The sequence below is a fragment of the Octopus bimaculoides genome, chromosome 22 (genome assembly GCF_046866305.1).
Source record: "Octopus bimaculoides isolate indiv1 chromosome 22, ASM4686630v1, whole genome shotgun sequence".
NCBI lineage: Eukaryota > Metazoa > Mollusca > Cephalopoda > Octopoda > Octopodidae > Octopus > Octopus bimaculoides.
Window position 1 is genome coordinate 28823676 of NC_142949.1, and position 25000 is coordinate 28848675.

The 25000-nt window shown below is 36.0% G+C and overlaps 1 protein-coding gene and 1 pseudogene across 2 annotated transcripts in view; one reads left to right on the plus strand and one right to left on the minus strand.

Moving 5' to 3' along the window:
• Positions 1-25000, minus strand: part of LOC106873056 (HEAT repeat-containing protein 4) — a 401083-nt gene that overhangs the window by 224048 nt on the left and 152035 nt on the right. For both annotated transcript variants that reach the window (XM_089339954.1, XM_089339953.1), the window contains exon 7: positions 17988-18328. In XM_089339954.1, the coding sequence (XP_089196080.1) occupies positions 17988-18328 (341 nt within the window). The remainder of the gene's footprint in view (positions 1-17987; positions 18329-25000) is intronic.
• Positions 4313-9285, plus strand: LOC149131424 (uncharacterized; annotated as a pseudogene).

Consider the following 25000-nt stretch of genomic DNA (forward strand, 5'->3'; position numbering starts at 1 on the left):
CTGAGAATAAAATTTTTGGATGTGAAAATCTGAAGAGAGTTAAAAGATATTTTAAAATGCCTGTTTGCCAATTGATTCCAGAAATAACCAAGATATCATCCAAAGAATGGAGTTTTAAACGAGGAACCAGGAACCAACACCCACTGATATATTCCTACATTGTGACTGGATTACTGAGAACTGTACTTTGGATCTCTCTCTCTCTCTCCCTCCCTCCCTCCATTCCTTTCTCTCTCTCTCTCTTTCTGATGTAGAAGAGAAAGGACCATTTCTTCAACTGTCTGTCTGGATATTTATATAACTGTCTGTATATCTATCTATCCATCTGCCTAGCTATCCATCCGTCTATATCTATCTATCTATCTGTCCATCAGTTTATCTATCTCTCTCTCTATCTATCTCTCTATCCTATCTCTCTATTTATCTATCTACCTATCTATCTAACTACCTTTCTATCTATTTATCTGTATACACACACATGCATGTATACACACACTCACACATATATGAAGAGGGCAAGAGAGAGAAATGTATGTATTGTGAAGCACAGCATGTAACCAAAGTTTGGGTTCAACATTTGGTCCCACTCGGCAATCTTATACCTAGTGCAGGGCATGCAATCATGGGTTAGGAAAATGCGTGGAATTTGAGCCCTAAAATAGTACTAATAAAATGCAGAAAACATGCACGTGTTTCGACAAATTGCTGTAAGGATTACATAATCCTGAATACTGTTAAGTATATATATGTATTGTATTTCAGGATAGTCATTTTATTTATCTTTTTTTTTTTTGCCAAATAAACACACGCACTATATATATATATATATATATATATATTCACCATTGCACATGTAATAGGAATAAAAAATCTGTACATGTAGGATAAACATTTAAGAAAATTTTCATTAAGAATTATTCAGACGGAGAAGAACAATTTCTCATAGGAAATTTCTTACACATTTTCTACTACACGTACAACTTTGTGATACCTATTAGCAAATGAAACATGTGTAATGGTGAATAAATGATACCAAAAAATTCTCCAACTTAACATTTTGTTACACATGTATATATATATATATATATATATATATATATATATATATATATATATACACACTCTCGGAGTGGTTGGCGTTAGGAAGGGCATCCAGCTGTAGAAACTCTGCCAAATCAGATTGGAGCCTGGTGTAGCCATCTGGTTCACCAGTCCTCAGTCAAATCGTCCAACCCATGCTAGCATGGAAAGTAGACGTTAAACGATGATGATATATATATGATGATATATATATATGCATACATACATACATACATACACACACACACATACATACATACATACATACACACACACACACACACACCAGCTACTGCTGTTATTATTTTTTCCTAATTTCCAAATTACTTATTAAAGAATCTGGGTGATTTTCTTCCATTAATTGTCAGTTATACTGTTCAATTTTTTTTTTTCTACTTTTCGTATATTTTAATTGTGTTTTTTTTTGATCTTGCATCTTTTCTTTCTTTTTTTCTTTTCTTTTTTCTTTTGTCGATTGTAATGTTAAGTTTCCGCACCATAATTATGTCTAGTAGCTATTTACGATGCGAAAATTATAACGAATATAATGTGTGTTAATGAATTTTTAAAAGTTTGTGATACAAACCTCTATTTAGTTTTTTGTGTTGTTTTTGTTGCTCATGGTGGTGGTGGTGGTGGTGGTTTCAAGCCCTATGTTTCGAGGGCAGTACTTTCTTAGTCAAGAATAGTCTTTTTTTTACATTTATCGTTTTATTATAATTATTATTATTATTATCATAATTATTATTATTATTATCATTATTATTAATATCATTATTATTATCATTAATATCATTATTATTATTATTATTATTATTATTATTGATATCATGATTATTATTATTATTAATATTATTATTATTATTATCATTATTATTATTATTATTATTATCATTATTATTATTATTATTAATATTATTATTATGATTATTATTATTATTATTCCATTTTACACTACTCCAAAGAAAATTTCATTTCATAATGCTTAAACCAATGTGCCGCAAAAAGAAAAAGGGGAAAAAATAAGCACCCCACCAATAAAAAAAAAAAAAAAAAGACAATGTCTTCACACTTTAAGCGACAAAAATAATAAATAATAATAATGATAATGATAAGTGTTGGTGACGGTTATGATGATGATGATGATGGTGGTGATTGTTAGTCAGGTTTATAGAAAAAACAACTCAGTATGAACACAAGTTTTGGCTGTTATGGTGAACGATAATTATGTGATTTTATGGGATTTCTTCATAGAGACTGATCATTCTATTGAAGCAAGGAGACTGTGTATGATAATGGAGAACAGGGAATGAGGTGGGAGAGAGGGAGAACAAACAGCATTAAGGTCTTGACTTTACATTCCCTCGTGATGGTGGTTGAGTGGATGTCGAAGAAATTGGGGAAATAAATTGAGGAAATGGAAGAAATTGAGAAATGGCAGGACCTAGGTCAGAGAGATGATAAAGATTGTGTAACATCGTTGTAGGTTTAACGTCTGTTTTTCCATGCTTGCATGGGTCGGAAGGAAATTGTGATGGTGGGTTCTTTTACAACCAGATGCCTTTCCTGTTGCCAATCCTTGCTTGTTTCCATGTAAGGTAATGTTTTCTCATAACCAGACGTGTTTCCATGGAAGACTGGAAATGAAGGCCACGTGCATGACAGTGAGACTTGTTTACAGCCATCATTCAATATCAAGGCAAGGAGACAGCAAGACACACACACACGCACTGGCTCAGGTGTGGCTGGGTGGTAAAAAGTTTGCTTCCCAACCACATGGTTCCAGGTTCAGTCCTACTGTGTGGCACTTTGGGCAAGTGTCTTTTACTATAGCCTCAGGGCAACCAAAATTTTGTGAATGGATTTGGTATGTTTAAACTAAAATAAGTTCATCGTATGTGTGTGATTGTGTCTGCAGAAACCGGGGAACTGGCCCTTATGAGTTGGCATGAGTCAAGAAGGTAACTTTACAGTGCTTGACCGGTACTTATTTCATTGACCCCCACCAAAAGGATGAAAAGCAAAGTCAGTTTGTACAGATGAACAAAATGCCAATGAGCATTTTGTCTGGCACACTAACGTCTCTGCCAGCTCACCATCTTAGGATAATAATAAATAATAATACTACCGATGATGATGATGAATGTGGGGGGGGGGGGGTGATGATGATGATTGGTTAAAATACTTAGCAGGAATATGTAAGTTGATTGCTGAGAAGCTTAACGAGATGCTGACAGACCTAGCAAAAAAACACATGAATGGCTCACATAAGGAAAATTTATTTTAATCCCCTAACCTACCAAAACCAGAAACCTACAAAACTACAGAACCATAACATGTTTACCTATAACCTACAAAGCCTTTAACTACTATAATATCACAGAGAATGGGTAGGCATTGAGAAGAAAACAACCTGTTTCCAGAAGAGCTGAAGGGATGCCGCAAAGGCTCATATGGCTGTAAAAATCGGTTATTGTAACGATCGGTTATTAACAAAGCCATAACTGAAAATTGCCAGAAGAAAAAGATGGATCTTAGCATGGCTTGGATTGATTACTTGAAGGCTTCTGACAATGTCTCCCACACTGGGTCTTGAAAACGCTTGACATGAGTAAGGTAGCAGCAACAGTAATAGAATATATAAAACATGCCGTAAGTAAATGGTTAATATTCTGCAGCTCCAGACAAATTAGGGAGTTATGAAAACTAAACACATACCCATTAGAAGAGGAATATTCTAATGAGAATTCCTCTCTTTTCTCCTTTTCTATCTGGCATCGATAACTTTAATCAACATGGTAAACAGTGGATACAACTTTTATGGTAAAACAATCATCTCTTGCATACAGATGGTCTTAAGCTGTATGCGGCAAATGATAAACAACTGGAAACATTGCTACAGACCGTACAGGGATTTATTAACGATATGAATAATATGAGATTTGGCTTAGAAAAATGTGCGAAAGCAACCTTGAAGAGACGAAAACTAATTAAGAATAGCAATATTATACGAGATAAAGAAACTGAAATAAGAAAACTACGATAAACAAGACTAAACTCAGAATAAAATGTAAAACTGTTTTTTTTTGTTGCACGAGGCCCCAAGCAGATTATGAGGGCTTGGTGCAGCTCCTTGACTCACCGTCTCTGATCAAATTGTCTGACCCATGTCAGCATGGATAACGTACATCAAATAATGATGATGATTATGATGATGATGATGAGGATGAAGATGAAAGAAGCTGAAGGTGAGAGAAGAAATGTTCAGCTAAAATGAAGCAGGGAGTTGGTACCATATGTTTGTGTGTCTGTGTTTGTCCCCCCCCCCCAACATCGCTTGACAACCAATGGTGGTGTATTTACGTACCCGTAACTTAGCAGTTCGGCAAAAAGAGAACGATAGAATAAGTACTACGCTTCCAAAGAATAAGTCCTGGTGGGGTCGATTTGCTCGACTAAAAGGCGGTGCTCCAGCATGGCCGTAGTCAAATGACTAAAACAAGTAAAAGAGTAAAAAGAGAGTATATGAGTAGTTTGTATATGTGTGACTGTATACATGTGTATGCACATGTGGTTGTGTATATATACAATGTCTGTAGTTGAGTGTGTGTGTGTGTGTAATGGGTGACCTGTGAAAGAGGAATGGGTTGAAATAAATGAAGGGCCAAAGGTCAAGACAGTTGTCCTTGTTTTTCTTCCTCTCTCTCTCCCCTCTCTCATTTTCTCTTCCTCCTTTTTCTCTCGTCTCTCTTTCTCCCTCCCCTCTCTCTCTCTCTCACCCTCCCCTCTCTCTCTCTCTCAATTTCTTTTGTTTCAATTTTGTGTATTTTTTTTATTGTATTTTTTATTGAGTCTTTTTTTTTTTTCCTTTTTACAATTCCATCTTTGATTGCACTCACTCTCCATTTCTTCCATTCTAACCATTAGCACCAGGCACCAGGCACCATCAATCACCTCATCAGTCAGGATTGACCTGGGGCTAACAACAACAACAACAACAACCACATCACACTGCATTCAGGCACACATTCCTATGAACATATGCACACAAACATGCATACATGTATATGCACAAATATGTACACAACACAAAAATACACTCCTCCAGATAATGCACAAACATGATCACATATACACATACATATACATGTATACATATACACATATACACACACTTTGTTTCATAAGTATGCACATACACATGTCTACACATAAATCACACACAATGTACACTTCTCTATATATACACACGAGTGCACACACACGTACTGAGGTAGATGCATATTAACACATACAAACATGTGTTAAGGTACACATGCAAACGCACCATGCACTCATATATGCATGCACACACATACACACTCTTTCTCTCTCACACACACACACTCAAACACACAAGCACTCACCGACACACACACACACACACACACACACACGCACACATACACACTCATGCACGCATACACACATTGACACACTCACTGACACACACACAACTCTCTCTGACACATGCTCACACACACTCTCTCTGACACATGCTCACACACACTCTCTTTCTTTCCCTTTCTCTTTCTCTCTCCTTCACTCTCTCTTTTCCTCTTTTTTCTCTCTCACTTTCTTTCTCTCTTACTCTCTTTCATTCTTTCTCTCTCTTTCTCTTTCTTTCCCTCTCTCTTTCTTCCTCTCTTTCTCTCTTTTTCTCTCTCTCACTTTCTCTCTTACTCTTTCATTTTCTCTCTTCCTCTTTCTCACTCTCTTTCTCTCTCTGACACATGAACCCACACATACACTCACACATCCCCCCCCCCCCAAAAAAACACTCTCCTACTACCTCCACCACACCCATCTTTCACAAACTGCACCATTTTTCTTCAGAAGCAAAAGAGGGAGGAAGAGGTGACCCTCTTTTAAAAAATTACTGGGGTCACCCCCTTTTTTAAAAAAAAGTTAACTTCCTTGCTTAATAACAGGAAGTGACCTATTTCCCTTGAGGTCAAATTGTGGGGAGAGTGGTGGGAGGGGGGTAAAAAATAAACAAAAAATGCTTTTGTCATTTCAGGCGGTGGGGGGTGGAATATAAAGGGGAAGGGGTTGAGATTTTTGAAATGTCAGTCTTGAGGAAGAAGTGAAAGACAAAGAAGAAAAAGAAGTGAAAGACAAAGAAGAAAAGGAAGTGAAAGATGAAGAAGGAAAAAAGTGAAAGACAAAGAAGAAGAAAAAGAAGTGAAAGAGGAAGAAGTGAAAGATGAAGAAGAAAAAATAGAAGTGAAAGACGAAGAAGAGGAAGTGAAAGATGAAGAAGAAAAAATAGAAGTGAAAGACGAAGAGGAAGAAGTGAAAGACGAAGAGGAAGAAGTGAAAGACGAAGAGGAAGAAGTGAAAGACGAAGTGGAAGAAGTGAAAGACGAAGAAGAAGGAAAAGAAGTGAAAGACGAAGAAAAGAGGAAGAAGTGAAAGACGAAGAAGAAAAGGAAGAAGTGAAAGATGAAGAAGAAAAAGTGAAAGACGAAGAAGAAAAAGTGAAAGACGAAGAAGAAAAAGTGAAAGACGAAGAAGAAAAAGTGAAAGACGAAGAAGAAAAAGTGAAAGACGAAGAAGAAAAAGTGAAAGACGAAGAAGAAAAAGTGAAAGACGAAGAAGAAAAAGAAGTGAAAGACGAAGAAGAAAAAGAAGTGAAAGACGAAGAAGAATAAGAAGTGAAAGACGAAGAAGAATAAGAAGTGAAAGACGAAGAAGAATAAGAAGTGAAAGACGAAGAAGAAAAAGAAGTGAAAGACGAAGAAGAGAAAGTGAAAGATGAAGAAGTGAAAGTGGAAAACAAAGAAAAAGAGGAAGAAGTGAAAGACGAAGAAGACGAAAAATAAGTGAAAGACGAAGAAAAGGAAGAAGTGAAAGATGAAGAAGAAAAAGAAGTGAAAGACGAAGAAGAGGAAGTGAAAAATGAAGAAGTGAAAGACGCAGAACAAGTGAAAGATGAAGAAGAAGACGAAGAAGTAAAAGATGACAAAGAAGAAGTGAAAGAGGAAGAAGTGAAAGACGAAGAAGAAAAAGAAGTAAGACGAAGAAGTAGGAAAAGAAGTGAAAGAAGAAGAAAAAGAACTTAGACGAAGAAGTGAAAGATGAAGAAGAGGAAGAAGTAAAAGATGAAGAAGAAGAAGTGAAAGACGATGAAGAAGAAGGAAAGGTGGTGGTGGCGGAAAGAGAATAACCATAAGACCGACAACAACTACAACCAGAATAACGCTGATGATGATGCTGATGTCATGTTGTGACAATGTCAGAATCTTCGCAGGATGGACAGAGATGGAATAAGATGAAGACAATGGTTGGCTGAGGGTGCCATGGGTGCCATTCTAGATTGGGGATCGGGGAGGGGGGGGGGTGAAGGAGAAGGAATTTCAAGTAATCACGAGGTAAGCTTGTTATGTGCTAGCTTAATAATGATAATAATAATAGTAATAATAATGATGATAATAATAATAATAATGGTAATTATGATGATGGGTATGGAGATGATGTGAGAGGAAGGAAGAGGAGGGAGAAGAGGGAAAGGTTGAAAGTGAAAGTGGAGGTGAAGGAGGAGAAGAGGTGGTAGAAGATGTTAAAGTGGTAAAGGTCACCTGGGGATGCAGGGCAGGCAGGAGGAAGAAATTTTTTCCGCTGTTAAATCTTGAAAGTGGAAAGGAACAAGAGAAGGAAAAATTGAAAGGTCAGGACAAATGTGTGCGTGTGTGTATATGTGTGTGTGTGTGTATGTATGTGTGTGTGCGCGTGCATATGTATGTGCATGCATGTGTGTGCATGCGTGTGAATGCGTGTGCATGCGTGTGCATGCGTGTGTGTAAGTATTATGGGGGATGTGTATTTATCTGTGTGAGTGTATGTGATTATGTGTATGTACATGTACACGCGTGTGCATGCGTGTGTGTGTATGTGCATGCATGTGTGTGCATGTATGTATGCGTGTGTGTGTGCATCTATGCATGTGTGTGTGCATGTATGCATGTGTGTGTGTAAGTATTATGGGGTATGTGTATTTATCTGTGTGAGTGTATGTGATTATGTATATATGATTGTGTATACGCTTGTGTGTGTGTGTGTGTGTGTTTGAGATTAAATTTGTGTATAGCTATTATGGGTTTATTTATGTATGTGTGTGTGTGTGTATTTTCGTGCATGTATATTTGTCTGTGTGCGTGTGTGTATGCATCTAAAGTTTCTTTTGGCCACTACATTCTAACCCCGGCACCACCCGTACTAACACTAACATCCTTCACTCATGTCCCACCACTACCACCACCACCACAACCATCATTCAGCCAACCAGCAAACTCCACCTAAAACTGATTTCACTTCCTGCAAGGAAGAAACCATCACAACATATACATACGTACACATGCACAATGCATGCAACACACGGACAGACACATATACATACACATACACACAGTTGCATATGCACACATATACATATATGCATACATCCACATGCGCGCACACACACACACACACATACAACAAATACGCCCATGTGCATAGATACATGTGTGCACACACATGCACACTTACATAAACAGACATATTACATAAATTCATGCGTATACATGCATAGATGCTCACACATTATTTGAATATATGCATACACACACACACACACACACACATACACACACACACATACACACTAAGTGTTCCCAAAGCATGCATACACACATTGAAAGATTTAAAAATCAGTGTTAATTAAAATATTGTTGTATTTCGGAATGGGTTTTTTTTTATATTTTGCCAAATAAACACACACACTGTATATTTTCCTTCACTCATTTATTACTGTTCTTATTTTATTATTTTAACTCATGTGTTCTGAGTTCAAATTCCACCGAGGTCAACTTTGCCTGTTCTGAGTTCAAATTCCGCCAGGGTCAACTTTGCCTTTCATCCATTCGGGGGTGATTAATTAAGTACTAGTTGTGTATTGGAGTCAATTTAATCGACTGGACCCCTTCTAGTAGAAGACACATGCCCAAGATGCCACGCAGTGTGATTGAACCCGGAACCATGTGGTTCATAAGCAAGCTACTTACCACACAGTCACTCCTACGCCTGATAAGCATTTATTAAAATGCATTTCATTTTCAGAATTCTATAGAATCTACAGACAAAATTAAATTCGTTATGAACGCCTACTTTCAAACTGTTGACTGATTGAGTCCACAGGGTCAAAACAGCTTTTGATCCAACCCAATCAGCCTCCGGCAAAATTTTAACATTAAGCAGCTTGGATCCGCTGCCACCCAGACTCCGGTGGATAGTGTCCTCTATCCACTTGGGTTCTATCCCGGGTGGAAACCTGCAGACCCAAGCTCTTGACAACTTCTTCCCACAATACGTGGGAAGAAACAAAATCTCTTTGCCCTCTAAGGGCTGGCTCACAAATTTGTGAGCCTCCCCAAGGGCGTCAAATAGCAACCACACCGTTGCATATTTGACCTTGCTGGAGATGAATTTAATAGTTGGCAAATACTCTGCCAACTCTTTTTCAATTTGAGTCTTTTGAAAGAGGGCGTTGGTGCTGAGCGACTTTGAGTAAGCCCTTAACACTACCGTCCTCTCTTCAAAGTCTTTCATCCATTGTTTTGGTGGAACAATCTCCCACTCCAACGCAGTGTTGTTTGTCTTTTTTGGCATGTTTTTTTTTGTTGTGGTGGGGGGGAGTTCACAAAAAACGAAAGTTCACAGAGTTCAAAAAAAACAATGCAGGAAGTCAAAGGCCAATACAGCTTGGTACCAGTGATATCATGACTCATTTTTACAGCTGAGTGAACTGAAGCAATGTGAAATAAAGTGTCTTACTCAAGAACAGATCACACGGCCCAGGCTGAAAATTGAACTCACTACCTTGTGGTTGTGAGCCCAATGCTCTAACCACTGGGCCGTGTGCCTTCAGTTAGGAGGATAGATATGTATACAAAGGGGAGAGAGAGAAAGACAGAAGGAGAGAGAGAGAAACAAGGAGATACCATTATATAAAACTATATTAGTACTTTTCAATTGCCCCGAGCCTACATCCAAGTAAACGTCCAGTTTAAAAGTAATTCTCTTTCTTTCTTTCTTGTTGGAGAACCAAACAATACTCAGTCAGATTCATTTCTTAATTAGAAGATGTTTAAAATTTCTTTCTGATCAACAGGTGCAATTATCAAGGAAAGACATCTTTAGTTTATTTGCCATAAATTATAAACTTGTAAATGAAGTTCCCAGAGTGTTCAGGAATACACCAAACAGAATAGAGGGAACTTTCTCTTTTTGCTCAAAACACATTATTTATTTATGTGATGCAGATATCCAGATAATAATAGATGTTAGAGTGGGTTGAGCATTTTGAAACTTAAAGTAGCTTAAAATGATTGGAAAAATTCTTAGAATAGTAAGATATTATCTTAATTAACCCTTTCATAAGTTTGTCCTAAACATCCATGATTGTTCTCAGACTTTTAATTAGCCTTTATTTAATTAGCCATTCAGAGTAAAATAAAACTTTCCTTTCATAAGCCCTAAGTTACTTGGGTGATTGAAAAATTATTGGACATGTGTATCATACATAATGCAGAGACATGCCAGAGAAATATTTTCTGTATATCACATGCGCAAGGCTGAGTGGTTAGAGTGTCGGGCTCACAAGGCTCCCAATCATGAGGTAGCGAGTTCAATTCCCAGACTAGGCTGTGTGTTGTGTTCTTGAGCAAGACACTTTATTTCACGTTGCTCCAGTTCATTCAGCTGTAGAAATGAGTTGCAATGTCACTGGTGCTAAGCTGTATTGGCCTTTACCTTTCCCTTGCATAATATCGGTGGCATGGAGAGGGGAGGCTGTTATGCTGGTCTTCCATAAACAACCTTGCCGGGACTTGTGCTTCAGAGGGTAACTTCCTAGCTACAATCCCTTGGTCATTCATGACAAGGGATCTTTACTCTTTACTCGATGTACATATAATGGCTCAGAGAGGGGAGGCTGGTATGCATGGGCAACTGCTGGTCTTCCATAAACAACCTTGCCCAGACTTGTCTCTTGGAGAGTAACTCTAGGTGCAATACCATGGTCATTCTTGACCAAAGGGTGTCTTTAAATATCAAGTGATACACAGGACAGCAAAGGTAAACTAAGACTGAAGTTTTGCCTGTCCTAAACAAAATAGTTTCATAGGTTTGTCCTAAATGTCTATGCTTGTTTTCATATTTTTAGTTCGACCTTGTTTAGATAGCACTTGCTTTATACATTCTGAGTAATATAAAGCTTTCCTCAGTCACAAATTACCCTGGTGGCTTGAAAACAATCACGAATATGTATCATATATCATACATGAACACCAGTGAAATACATTCTGTGTATCACATTGATAAATTGCTGGACAGGCAAAAGGGTTAACTCAATATTCATTATATTGAATTCTCGTTAGTACAGCATATGTTTCATGTTACATCCTCCATATTGTATAAGAAAAGCCTTGATTATGTCTTGAGATAAATTGATGCAAAATTATATGGTAGCACCCTCTTCAAGGTCAATATATGCGGCATTAAGCATGAATATATATAGAACCTGTGCCACAAAACTACAAATATATGAATTGTTCAATAATGCCATAACACAAAACTATATGAGAGCCACCACAGACTTATTACAACATTAATAGAAAAACAAAGGTCAGAGCAATAAAATTTAGAATTGATTAAAGACTAGAGACACTAACAAAATGTGAAGTATGCATCACAATTAAGGACCATAAACATATTTCGTTTCTAACCTTATTGAAAGTTGATAAACCCACCTAAATCTGAAATCAGATTAGTTAGCAAAGAAAATTCTAAGATTAATAACACCAAGAAAGTTACTGACCTCACCTAATGGAATAATAGTATTCTAGTCATAACTACTAGTTCAATAAAATTATGAAGAACAAAGCCAATTTTAGCCAATTTGGTATTATAAATTTTTATGTGATCTGTAAAGTATTATTACGAAAGGCATGAGAATTTATTAGAATTAACAATGTCGAAGACTGTGATCGTATACAAGCTGTCAGGAAGGTTCTGGTTTTTGAAAAGTGTTCTGACAAGGTCAAGAGATCTAACAAGGTGTCATTTAATAACATTACTATACGTAATGCTACTTGTTTGTGTATCTCTAATAACTTATATAAACAATTCACTGTTAGAGACTTTGTCTTATACAGAGATGACGGGTTAAGTAATTCGAAAACAAAGTGAATAGTTATATACTAGACATGCTAAGGAAGGATATTATTTAGACATTCATTTCTTTCATTGTAAAGATCAACTTAACCATTGTAATTTTCCAAATGTCGCCTTAGATTTAAACACTAACTCATACCAACCTTTTAGAAGGCGAAGTGGAAACTTGCAAAAAATATGAATTCATAGCACCAACCGACAATAGCTGCCATGAGCAAAACAAGTTTATGAGTGGTTTTCATGCTTTCAGAATGGTCACTCGTTGCTTGAAGACCAGCCTCATTCAGGATGACCATCCTGAACAAATGAAAACATCATGATAATTCATGAACTGATCGTGGAGAACTGTCACCAAACAATTGACAAACTTGTTGATATGACTGGTGTGCCCTGGAGCTCCTACCAACGAATTTTGAGTGAGGAATTGCAAATGAAAAGATTGCAGCAAAATTTGCGTCTTGCTTGCTCACAGAAGATCAAAAGCAGTCTTGACTGAAAGCATGTTGTGAACTGAAAGAACAGCTGGAAATCGATCCAGACTTTTTTTTTCAAAAGTCATCACTGGTGATGAAAGCTGGTGCTACAGAATTTGCAAATGTAGCACCCACTACACTCTCTGAGTGGTTGGCGTTAGGAAGGGCATCCAGCTGTAGAAACTCTGCCAAATCATATTGGAGCCTGGTGTAGCCATCTGGTTCTACCAGTCCTCAGTCAAATCGTCCAACCCATGCTAGCATGGAAAGCGGACGTTAAACGATGATGATGATGATGAAGAAGTAAAGAGAAAAAAACAACAGAGGCTTTAAAAGGTATCTCTTTACAAGAGTTCCAGCACTGCTTCGAACAATGGAAAATACTACTGAACCAATGCACTGCTTGAAATGGAGAATACTTTGAAGGCGATAAAAGAGTAAACATGTAAAACTAAATGAATAAAATAATATTGCAAAATTCCCGTTTCTTTTGGGTACCCCCTCATATAACACAATTTATCATTTACTGTTTACATGTAAGAACAGCAGTTCTTAGAGGGTTATGAATAATGGATTTGGTATCAGTAGTTGATGAAGCATAACAATGCAGAAACACATGCCCTACAGTCAAATGACATCTTTTATAGCTCAACTTGGTGTATCTTTGCCTACATCATGCATAAAAAGAATGTCACTTCCAAGACAGTTACCACTGTGAGGGTCTTACCACATTTGAGTGTACCCAAGCGTGTTAAATATAAATGTACACAGCTTATTTTAAGCATCACTGCTTACTGTGTCATTAATAATTATCAGCTTGGCAAAGCTTTGGACACACCAGCAAATTTATTTGTTTTTTTTTACGTATAAGAACAACAGTGCCAGTAACTGATGAAATCTAACGATGCAGAAACAGATGTCCTACATTCCAATGACCTCATTCATAACCCAGCTCATTACAGACAGACAGACAGATAGGAAGATAGACAGGTAGACTGATAGAAAGATAGACAGACAGACAGACCGATAGATAGATGAGTATATAACAGTGAGAAGCTGCTACAACAGTGTAATGTTGTCAGTCACTCTCATGGCCACTTTTCAGTTGATTCCTAGCTCTGAAGCATTCTGTGTTTTTTCATAGAATATGCTTATAACAGAATTTTTCCCTGGAGGAAAACTGCAGCTTCAGGCTTTTCTGCAACACACATACATTAAGTATGTTTTATTGATAAAGTTTTTACTATAAAGCTGCTTTTGTTGCATAATTCGAATACATATCTGCAAGAGCTTGAACTGAACATCTAATGATGTGGGCGTCTTCTACACCTAAATAACATGGAACTGAGTCAAGCTGTTATTAAATACATATAACTCCAACCAAATGTGTTGAATACTATTTTCTTTAATTTGTTAAATTACTCATGTATGTATGTATGTATGTATATAAATATATACACACATATATATATATTCATGCTCACTAACATGCACATAAACGTATGTATATTACAAAATAAATATATATGTGTATATATATATATACATAGATACACAGATACATACATATATATACATACACATAAGCATATATGTACATGTGTGTGTGTAAGCATATATGTATGTGTGTATCTAACTTTACAGATATGTGTAGTTAGTCCAACAACATTCAGCAGATGTTTGTGGCTACATATATTTTTCTCTACCAAAATGTCTAAAGACTATATTTGCCTGTTTTCCTTTTCTTTTTGCCACATATTTCAGCAAATAAATTTATATGATTTCTGTTTGACAACATTTGGAAGGAAGCAACGAATATATTGCCAAGAATATTATACAAATATTATATTCAAAGATGAAGATTTTTACAGAACAGCATTTTTCATAATAACAATAATAATAATAATAATAATAATAATAACAACAATAACAGTCTCGAATTTTTGGCACAAAACCAGCAGTTTTGAGGAGAATGGAGTAGTCGATTGCATCACCCTAGTACGTGACTGGTACTTTATTTTATCGATCTCAGAAAGATGAAAGCAAAGTCAACCTTGATGACATTTGAACCCAGAACATTGGAAAAGCAAGAGAAATACCACAAAGCATTGTGTTCAAAATACAATGGATTCTTCCTGCTTACCACCTTGTGAATTTGCATGTCTTCCTGCACAAGGATGTATTGTTGCAAATTTAAGATATCTGCTGCCCACAAATAGTCAAGACAGAAGTCGAAAATGTCAATATATATATACAATGCTCTAAAGTATGTATTAGCCTGGTTATGGGAAATGAAGAGGATGAAGATAGTGGCAATTATTGTTGGGTCCCTGGAGACAGTATCAGAAAGCATCAAGGAAGTTGGAATAGAGTGCCCAGTAGAACTGTTGCAAAAAGATTGCCTCTTTGGCATGGCCAAAATAATCAGGAAAGTATTAAATAGTTGAAAAGAACAGATAGCATGGTACTGTCGGCTGCAGGCAGCAAGCTTACTATGCTCGCAAGACTCCAGGAGTTCCAATAAAACCATAGTTAAAAAGAATTATAATAATTGTATCTCTGTAATTATAATGAATGTATCAATGTAGTTATAGGTGCATTAGGAACTAACCCTGAAGATTTGAACAGATGGATAGAGGAAACTGGCATAAAACCTAGCTTAGTGCAGCTCCAGAAATTATAATTAAGGGCAGCTAAGATATTTATGAAGGTTCTTGGCGTCTAAAGTTACTTGTGGTAGCCCAGTGCTAGGAATTTTTCCCTGCTGTCTAATCTGATGTGCATATATGAAATAATAATGGTAATTTCTTAATTACTCACAAGGGCTTTAAGAGATGCAGTGAATATGAGACGCTTACTAGAGGTTACAAAAAAAGAAAAAGTTACATGGGGCATGAGAAAAGCACGTTTGTACATATGTGTAAACCTCTAAAATTCTAAATGCACCTTTCTACATATTGTATAATGTCTCTTACTCCCTTCTCTTCATAATTTACAAACACAAATATGTATGTGTGTGTGTATATAATATATATATATATAATCATGTGTTCACAGTACGCATGTGCAAACCCACATATTTGTAGAGAAATAATTTTTAAAGTAGACAAAAACATTCAAGCACTAAAACAAGATATGATTAAAGAAAATAAAACATGAAAGATTATTAGTTAGCATCAGTTGAGCTTGCAGCGATCTCATTCATTTATCCACTTCTTGGACTGTGTGTGAATGCAACTAAATGCACCAGTAAGCATATTTTTAAGCATTTAGTATTGAAAGACATTAATTTGAGAATATACTTTTAAACTTTAATATATCTTAAACTTAATTTTAAAAGCAGTCTTTCTGATGGGACCTGTATTGTCCAATAGTGCTATAGCAATACAATTTTAAGTATCTTTTTTGTTTGTTTGTATTTTTTCATAAGTAAATGTATTCTGGTATCTTTCTTAAATAAATGTAATGCATATGTATATTTATATCTATATGTATATATATATATATGTATATACATACATACATACACATATACATACATACAGATATATACATAAATGTCATATGTGCATGTGGAAAGATAGATAGATAATACATGATTTTGGCGCTGAAAATGCATCTGCGTCTTAAAACGAATTCTAGTTTTTTGGGAGGTTTTTGGGGAAATTTCTAAGATTAACACACCAGTTTCAAAATTTTTTACAATTTGCTATGCTACATAAAATGCCAAATAAAATTTAAAAGACAGTAAATACACAGAAGAAAGTTCTATAGCAACAAAACATGCTCAAAAAAATTCAAACGCTTTATCGGTTTCCTAACAAAATTACATTTAAAATATTCAATAAGTTTCACAGAAATAAGAAATGATGAAACTTCAAATGTTCGACAAATCACATAGCAATAATGCATGGTAACTATTTTGGGGCCATATTCGTGAGTGATGGGAAACGGGAGGCTGGAGAGGTTGTCTATCATTACATATATTCATGAATGTTGGGTAATAACTAAAAGAGGATGATTGTGTTTAGTACTTCAAATGGTGATCCTTTAAAGGATTGTTGGGGTGACATTACTTGTCAGGGTGCATGGCTTGGAGATCAGGGTGTCTATCCAAATCAGCCCCTGTTTCTTATTTCTTTATTGCCCACAAGGGGCTATACACAGAGGGGAAAAACAAGGACAGACAAACGAATTAAGTCGATTATATCGACCCCAGTGCGTAACTGGTACTTAATTTATCGACCCCGAAAGGATGAAAGGCAAAGTCGACCTCAGCGGAATTTGAACTCAGAACGTAGCAGCAGACAAAATACCGCTAAGCATTTCGCCCAGCGTGCTAATGTTTCTGCCAGCTCGCCCCTGTTTCTCTGTATTGAAAAGCCATAGCTCACTATGGACACGTGATTAGAATGTCACAAGAAAAAATTGCAAGGATTCTTCAAGGTGATCCAACCAGCAGGAGACCTGGTGTTAGACCAAGAATGAGATAGGTAGACAACAGCCATAGTTTCAGTTAGTCACGCTTGGGTATCCATCGGGAAAGGGTAACGATAGCTACTTCTGATAGGACCCCCATGGAGGGACAATCTGAAGACGCTGCCCTCACAATCATCTCAGGAGCAGTTGGTAGAGAAGATGCATGGATGTAGGGCTCACAATCATGAGATAGTGAGTTCGATTTCTGGACCAGGCTGTGTGTTGTGTTCTTGAGCAAGACAGTTTATTTCACGTTAGTCCAGTTCACTCAGCTGTAGAAATGAGTTGCAACATCACTGGTGCCAAGCTGTATTGGGCTTTGCCTTTCCCTTAGATAACACTGGTGGCATGGAGAGGGGAGGCCGGTATGCATGGGCAACTGCTTGTCTTCATAAACAATCTTGCCCAGACTTGTGCCTCAGAGGGTAACCTTCTAGGTGGTCTTCCATGACTGAAGGGGGGTCTTTGCTCTTTACCCTATGTATGAAGAGGGGAGGCTGGTATGCATGGGCGACTGCTGGTCTTCCATAAACAACCTTGCCTGAACTTGCGCCTCAGAAGGGAACTTTCTAGGTTCAATCCCATGGTCATTCATGACTGAAGGGGATCTTTACCCTTTACCCTTTTAATTACATACAACGAAGATTTTTAAAAATTAGTAAAAGCATCTTTTTACAAGTTCAGTCTCATTGTGTGTCTTACCTTTTCGTTTCCTTGATGAAGACAGAACAACGAGAGTGCAGCAGATATCTTCACATCTTCATTTGGGTCAGCCAGAATACGCTGTAAAGCCTCAAGTATGTTGTCAGGTAGACACTTAATACAAGTAGCCATATGAGAGCCATGTGGTACACATTTGACATCTTCACCAATTTCATGGGGAACGGAGACCAGGTACCGCATACCAATGCTGGCAGCTTTAAAGATTGCAGAACACCTTACACTTGGATGAAGATCTATCATCTCCAACAGAATTACTTCTTCCATATATGGTTTAGTGCTACATTCTCCTTTGATGTACCAATTTTCATCCCAGAATGCCACTGAAAAAATATGCATGTATAAATAATAAATGCATTATATACAAATGTATTTGTAGTGTATGTGTATATATATATATATAAATATATAGACTGGATCCTGGTGTAGCCACCTGGTTCACCAGTTCTCAGTCAAATCATCCAACCCATGCTAGCATGGAAAGCGGACGTTAAACGATGATGAGGATGATGATGATTAATAGATAAAACTTACTTGGGAATGGATGCGTGGCAAATCATATAATGAAGTAAATAATATATATACATATATATATATATATGCATATATGCATACATTCATGTACATACTTACATATATATATATACAAATGCATATATGGGTGCAGGACATGAAAAAACGTAAACAACATGAAAAACAGGAACATGGAAAACAAACTTTTTTTTTTTTGCGAACAAATAGAAAAACAAGACAGACAACATAAAGAACAATCCCTTCATCAGTTGCCCACTGTTTTAGCTACTCCGCATATATGTATGTATGTAGATTATGTATGTATGTATGTTGTTATTCAGTTTTATTCCAAGATTTCTTGCCACATTCATCATTCATCATCACCATTATTCATCATTCAATATTCATTATCCATCATTCATCAATCATTATTCACCAATCGTCATTCATTATTCATCACTCATCATTCAGTATTCATCAATCATCAACCATTATTCATCAACCATTATTCATCAATCATTATTCAGCCAAACATAGAAGAATCAAGAGGATTTCTTTGTCTAGGCACCTAGGACAATTAAAGAAAGCTTAGTAAAAACCATCAGAGCATAATCACTTGCAAATGATGGCTTAGCTAAGCGTATGACTTTAGAGAATAGTTTTTTTCTTATTTTATTTCAAACTTGTTATATTAAACATATACACACACATCCACATCTGCGCACACATACATTTACATCCATGAATATTTTAGCGTGAATACTCATGTAAATGCGTGTGTGTGTGTGTGTATATGTATGTATGTGTGTATGTGTACATACAAGTCTGTGTTGTATAGACCTGAGGAAGATTTCAGGGTCATTAGCGTGTATTTGGTGTCATTTGGGGAATGAATGAAAAGACAAAAAAAAAAACATCCCCATTTGCACCATCGCCCTGCAGTCTTAGGTGAACTGAGGTGCATATGGATTTAATTGTAATGCTCATTGCTCATATAGACACAGCTGGGAAAGAAGATTAAATTACTATCTAGTGACTATAATTACATGTACAATGTATGTGTGTGTATATATATATAATGTGTGTGTGTAGATGTGTGTATGTATATATATAATGTGTGTGTGTGTAGATGTGTGTATATATATATATGTATATATATCCTCATATATAGATTGATATATACATATATGCATGCATATGTATGCATTTATATATGTATGAATATACATTTATGTATATATCCAAAAACATATATTTGTATAGATAGATAAAACTTACTTGGAAAAGGATGCATGGCGTTATATATATATACATATATATATGTGTGTGTGTGTGTATATATATATATATATATATATATATATGTACCAACATATATATATATTTACATTTATATATAGAAACATAAGTGCATATATATAAATTCAATACATAGACATATATATATGTAATACATATACTGTCTAAATATATATATATATATATATATACACACACACACACACACACGTGCATACGTATATATTTATATATATGCAATTGTAAATAATTATAAAAGTTTGTATACATACATATATATATATATATATATACATATATTTAATCCATATACATATACCTAGATATATATATATATATGCACATGCAGACATGCACACACACACACACACACACACACACACACACACACACACACACACACAACACATCTTTTCTAATGATCAGTAAAAGTTGCAGATTTGCAGATGGATGCAGTCAAGACATAAACAACTTGCAGTTTATAACAGAGCCTGCAAGCATTACACAATCAATTGCAACATCTTTAAGAGATAACGCTTCACATCATATTGCTTAATTCTAGTTTCAAATTGAAAAGCAAGGAAGATATTTGGGATAATTCTCAAATTTCTAACTGTCTATCAAACACACACGGTAACAACATGCACATCCCCAAAGGGAGGTGTGGTGCTATATGGAGCAGTGCGGTGTGGTGTGGTGTGGTTTGGTGTGGTTTGGTGCAGATGGATGTTTATGCTGTAGTATCGTCTTGCTACGAAAGTTTGTCTCACGTCTTAATGTGTCTTGCGTTAAGTATTGTATAACAAATAAGAATGATAAGTGAGGAGTTTGTAAAAACACACCGTGTGCAGTCATTCATATACAAACTTCTGAATATAAACACGTGTGTATGGTTATATATATATATATCTATACGCACACATATATACGTACATATATATATATATATATATATATATATATATATACACACACACACACACACACACACACATATATACATACATATATCTGTGTGTTTGTGTATGTATATATATATATATATAGATAGATAGTCCGAAATCATTACTATTATTATTATTATTATTAAGTTTGTGAGCTGACAGTCATTAGCACAGTGGATAAAAAATTGTTAGTGGCATTTCCTCCATTTTCCCATTCTGAGTTCAAATTCCACCAAGGTCAACTTCACCTTTTATCCTTTCAGAGTTGAACACAAAGGTCAGTCAATTGATTTAGCACTTCCCCAAAATTGTTGACCTTGTACTAAAATATAAAGTCATTATTATTATTACATAACTGTATGAACTTATTGTCTAAAATGCTCAGGTGCACTACAACAATAATTATTATTATCATCGTTAAGGTGATGAGCTGGTAGAATAATTAACATACGAAGCAAAATACTTCAGCGGTATTTTGTCCATCTTTTACATTTTTGAGTTCAAATTCCACCAAGGTTGACTTTACCTTTCGTCCTTTTGTGGTTGATAAAATGAGTATCAGCTGAGTACCGGGGGGAGGGGGGGGTCAATTTAATTGACTTACCCCTCCCCTCAAAACTGCTGACCTCATGCCAAAATTTGAAATCATCCTTGGCCGAATCGTTAGCACACCTGGCAAAATGCTTAGCGGCATTTCACCCATCTTCATGTTTTGAGTTCAAATTTCGTCATCAAGGTCAGGTTTATCCTTCATCCTTTCAGGGGTTGAAGTACCAGTTATGCACTGGGGATTGATGTAATCAATTTCTCCTTCCCCCAAAATTTCAGGCCTTCTGTCTATAGCAGAAAGGCTTATTATTATTATTATTATTATTATTATTATTATTATTATTATTATCATTACTATTATTAGGATTATCATCATTCTCATCATCATCATTATGATGACGGTGGTGATGACATTACAGAAAACATTGCCAAGTGAAACCAGATCTATTGCATCGCTAATTAATAAAGTAGAAAGTGCAGAGTTAGAGCTTCAAGAATGGTTAATGACTTAAACATACCTCCAAGTAAATGTTTCACTTGGCTGTCAGTATATATATATATTATCTGTGTTCTGCATGTGTGAATATATGTAAGTATGTACGCATGTATGTGTATGCATATATACATATGAATATATACATGTATATGAGTATGTATATGTGTGAATACCTGTTTTTATATATATATATATATATATATATATATATATATTTAATATGTATGTATGTATATATTTATTTGAGTGTGTACCTGAATGCTAATACACAAAATTCTGAGTCCCTGAGTCATTTTGTAATGTTTGCCAATTGATGATAATAAAATGTTACTTATATTCACATATTTCAAGTTGTTATTTCCCTGTTCATATCATCATTACCTTGATAGGAAATGAGCAAGGGTTAATGACGGGAAGAGCGTCCACTTATAGAAAATCTGCCTCAGCAAATTCCATCTGACCCATGCAAGCATGAAAAAGTACACAATTAAAACAAATGTATATACATACAAATATATATATTCTTTTGTTCTTTTACTAGTCTTAGTCATTTGACTGCAGCCATGCTGGAGCACTGCCTTTAGTCGAACAAATCGACCCCAAGACTTACTCTTTGTAAGTCTAATAGTTATTCTACCAGTCTCTTTTACTGAACCACTAAGTTAGGGGGGAACTGCAAATAAGTTCTGATTTTTGTGGATCTTAAAATGTCTTTTGAGGGCTCCATTAGATTTGCAAACCTTCTGGCATACATTGCATTTGAAAGGTGTGCACAGACATACAGACAGAATAGATGGTGGAGGTTCATTTTCCATGGGTTCACAAATGAGATTTGAGCCCAGTAAAAGAAAGGTGTGGTGTATCACAAACTGTGTACACAAAAAGGTCATAAATACATACATATATATATATGCAGAAGTTGAAGGCTACCTGTGTAACTTGAACCTACATCTTCTATAAACATGAGAGGCATTATAACATTGGACCAAAGTAATCCTTCGAATTTTTTTATCCATTTTAAAAACTTTATTCTTATCAGCAAGAATTTTATGTTATTGACAGCATAAAAGAATTTATAAACTTCAAGAGATTATTAAATAAATTCTGTTTTTTGGAATGGTGAATCTCAAGGATAACGGTTTTTGAAATGTTGAAGGCTCTCCAAAATTTGAAACCATTATTCATGACTTTATTTGCTTCAAGATTCTCCATTCCTAAAAGGGATTATTTGCATCACCTAATTGGTTTCCAAGCTTTTTTTACAAAGAGAAAAAGAATCCAAACTTTTTCTCCAGAATCTTCCAATCACATCTCACTCATATCTTTTGTTTGGCTTTCAAATTCTGCTACAAAACATAGACTTGCCATAGTATCTTTCTTTGGCACCTTTTTTTTTTTTTATATCTGTTCTTATGTATATACGTACAATATGAGGATAAAAGAATCTTAATATTTTGTCCTCAACTGTAAATGTATTGTTGTCGTCTGCTTGGTTTTGAAGTTCTGCTACAAAAGAAGAATCACTATAAAGTCTTTTGTTCCACTTCCTTTTGGTTCCTGCCTTCAGGTTCTCTTTTCACATTCTCAATTTCCTCTGTGTGGTCTTCTTTCAATTTAATACACACGCTCCTAAACAGAATTTCTCTGCCATGGAAATTTATAATTCTCTGCAAATTTTGATGGATCACCAATCATTTTCTTTGGTTCACCAATCCCCTTTTTTCTATAAATACTTTCTTGCATTCTAATAATTTCTCTCTTTCTTTCTTTCTCTCTCTCTCTCTTCCCCTCTCTCACTGAAAAGAATTCCTTTTTGTCAAAATTCTGATAAGCATAGATGCCATCGTGGTTGTGTGGCAAGATGTTTGCCTCCTAGCCACATGGCTCCAGCTTCAGTCTCCATGCATGGCACTTCTGCTATAGTCTTGGACCAACCAAAGCCTTGTGAGTGAATTTGGTGGATAGAAACTAAAAGAAGTCCATTACTTACACACACACACACACACACATATATATATATAAATTTTGTCCAAGTTTATTATTAACTTAGAGAAAATAAAGACATATAATAAAATATATATATATATATATATATATATATATATATATATATATATACACACACACATGAGGGGTGTTTATTAAAGATTTCCCTTGATTCACTTCCCAAGGATTGGGATAAACGAAACTTGGCATAATTATTAGCCCTTCTTTACATAAGCCACCACTAATGGTGACACACTCCAACCATCGCTTTATGCAGCTGTGAAGACCTCGTCTGTAGAAGTCGGTAGGTTGCGTCTGGAGCCGAGACTTTACCTCGGAAATAAGATCATCGTCATTTGAAAAGTGCTTCCTCTTCAAAGAAAAAACTTCCTGGTTGGAAAGAGGTGGAAGTCAGAGGTTTGAGGTCTGGAGAGTAAGGGGAATGAGGAAGGATTTCATAGCTGCAGGAGTGTGCTTTCATCTGGGCAGCATGTGCATTGTGAACTGGGGTGTTGTCTTGGAAGAGGCGGACTCCTTAGGTCAGCATGCCATGCTTCTCTGCTTTGATAGTATCCCGCAATTTCTGTGGCAGAGAAGTATAATATGCCCCATTAATTGTGGTGCCCTTTGTCAGAAAATCCATCATCATGACTCATTACTGACCTCAAAAGTTATGGGGATGTAAACACACCAGCAGTGGTTGTCAGGCAATGTTTGGGGTGGACAAACACACATACATACACACATATATATGTATATATACGAGAGGCTTCTTTCAGTTTCCATCTACTAAATCCACTCACAAGGCTTTGGTCAGCCCAAGGCTATAGTAGAAGATACTTGCCCAAGATGCCACGCAGTGAGACTGAACCTGGAACCATATGATTGGTAAGCAAGTTACTTACCACACAGCCACTCCTTATATCATATCTTCAGAGTGTTGTCCTTCAGAGTCGATACACAACTGGATTCATCTCTAGATTCTTCTCCAATTCAATGACACAAGTCCTTATCATTGTCCAGGGCTACAAATTCTGCAATAATTCTTTCCCCTCAACTCAGGTATTGTCCAAACATCTTGTGAGTAGACACATTCTTTCAGGATACCCCACATTGAGTAATCACAGTGATTCAGGCCCAGTGATAGTAGAGGCCGTTTGATGGTTCCTCTCCTGCCAATCCACATCTCAAAAGTGTCACCCAGAAAT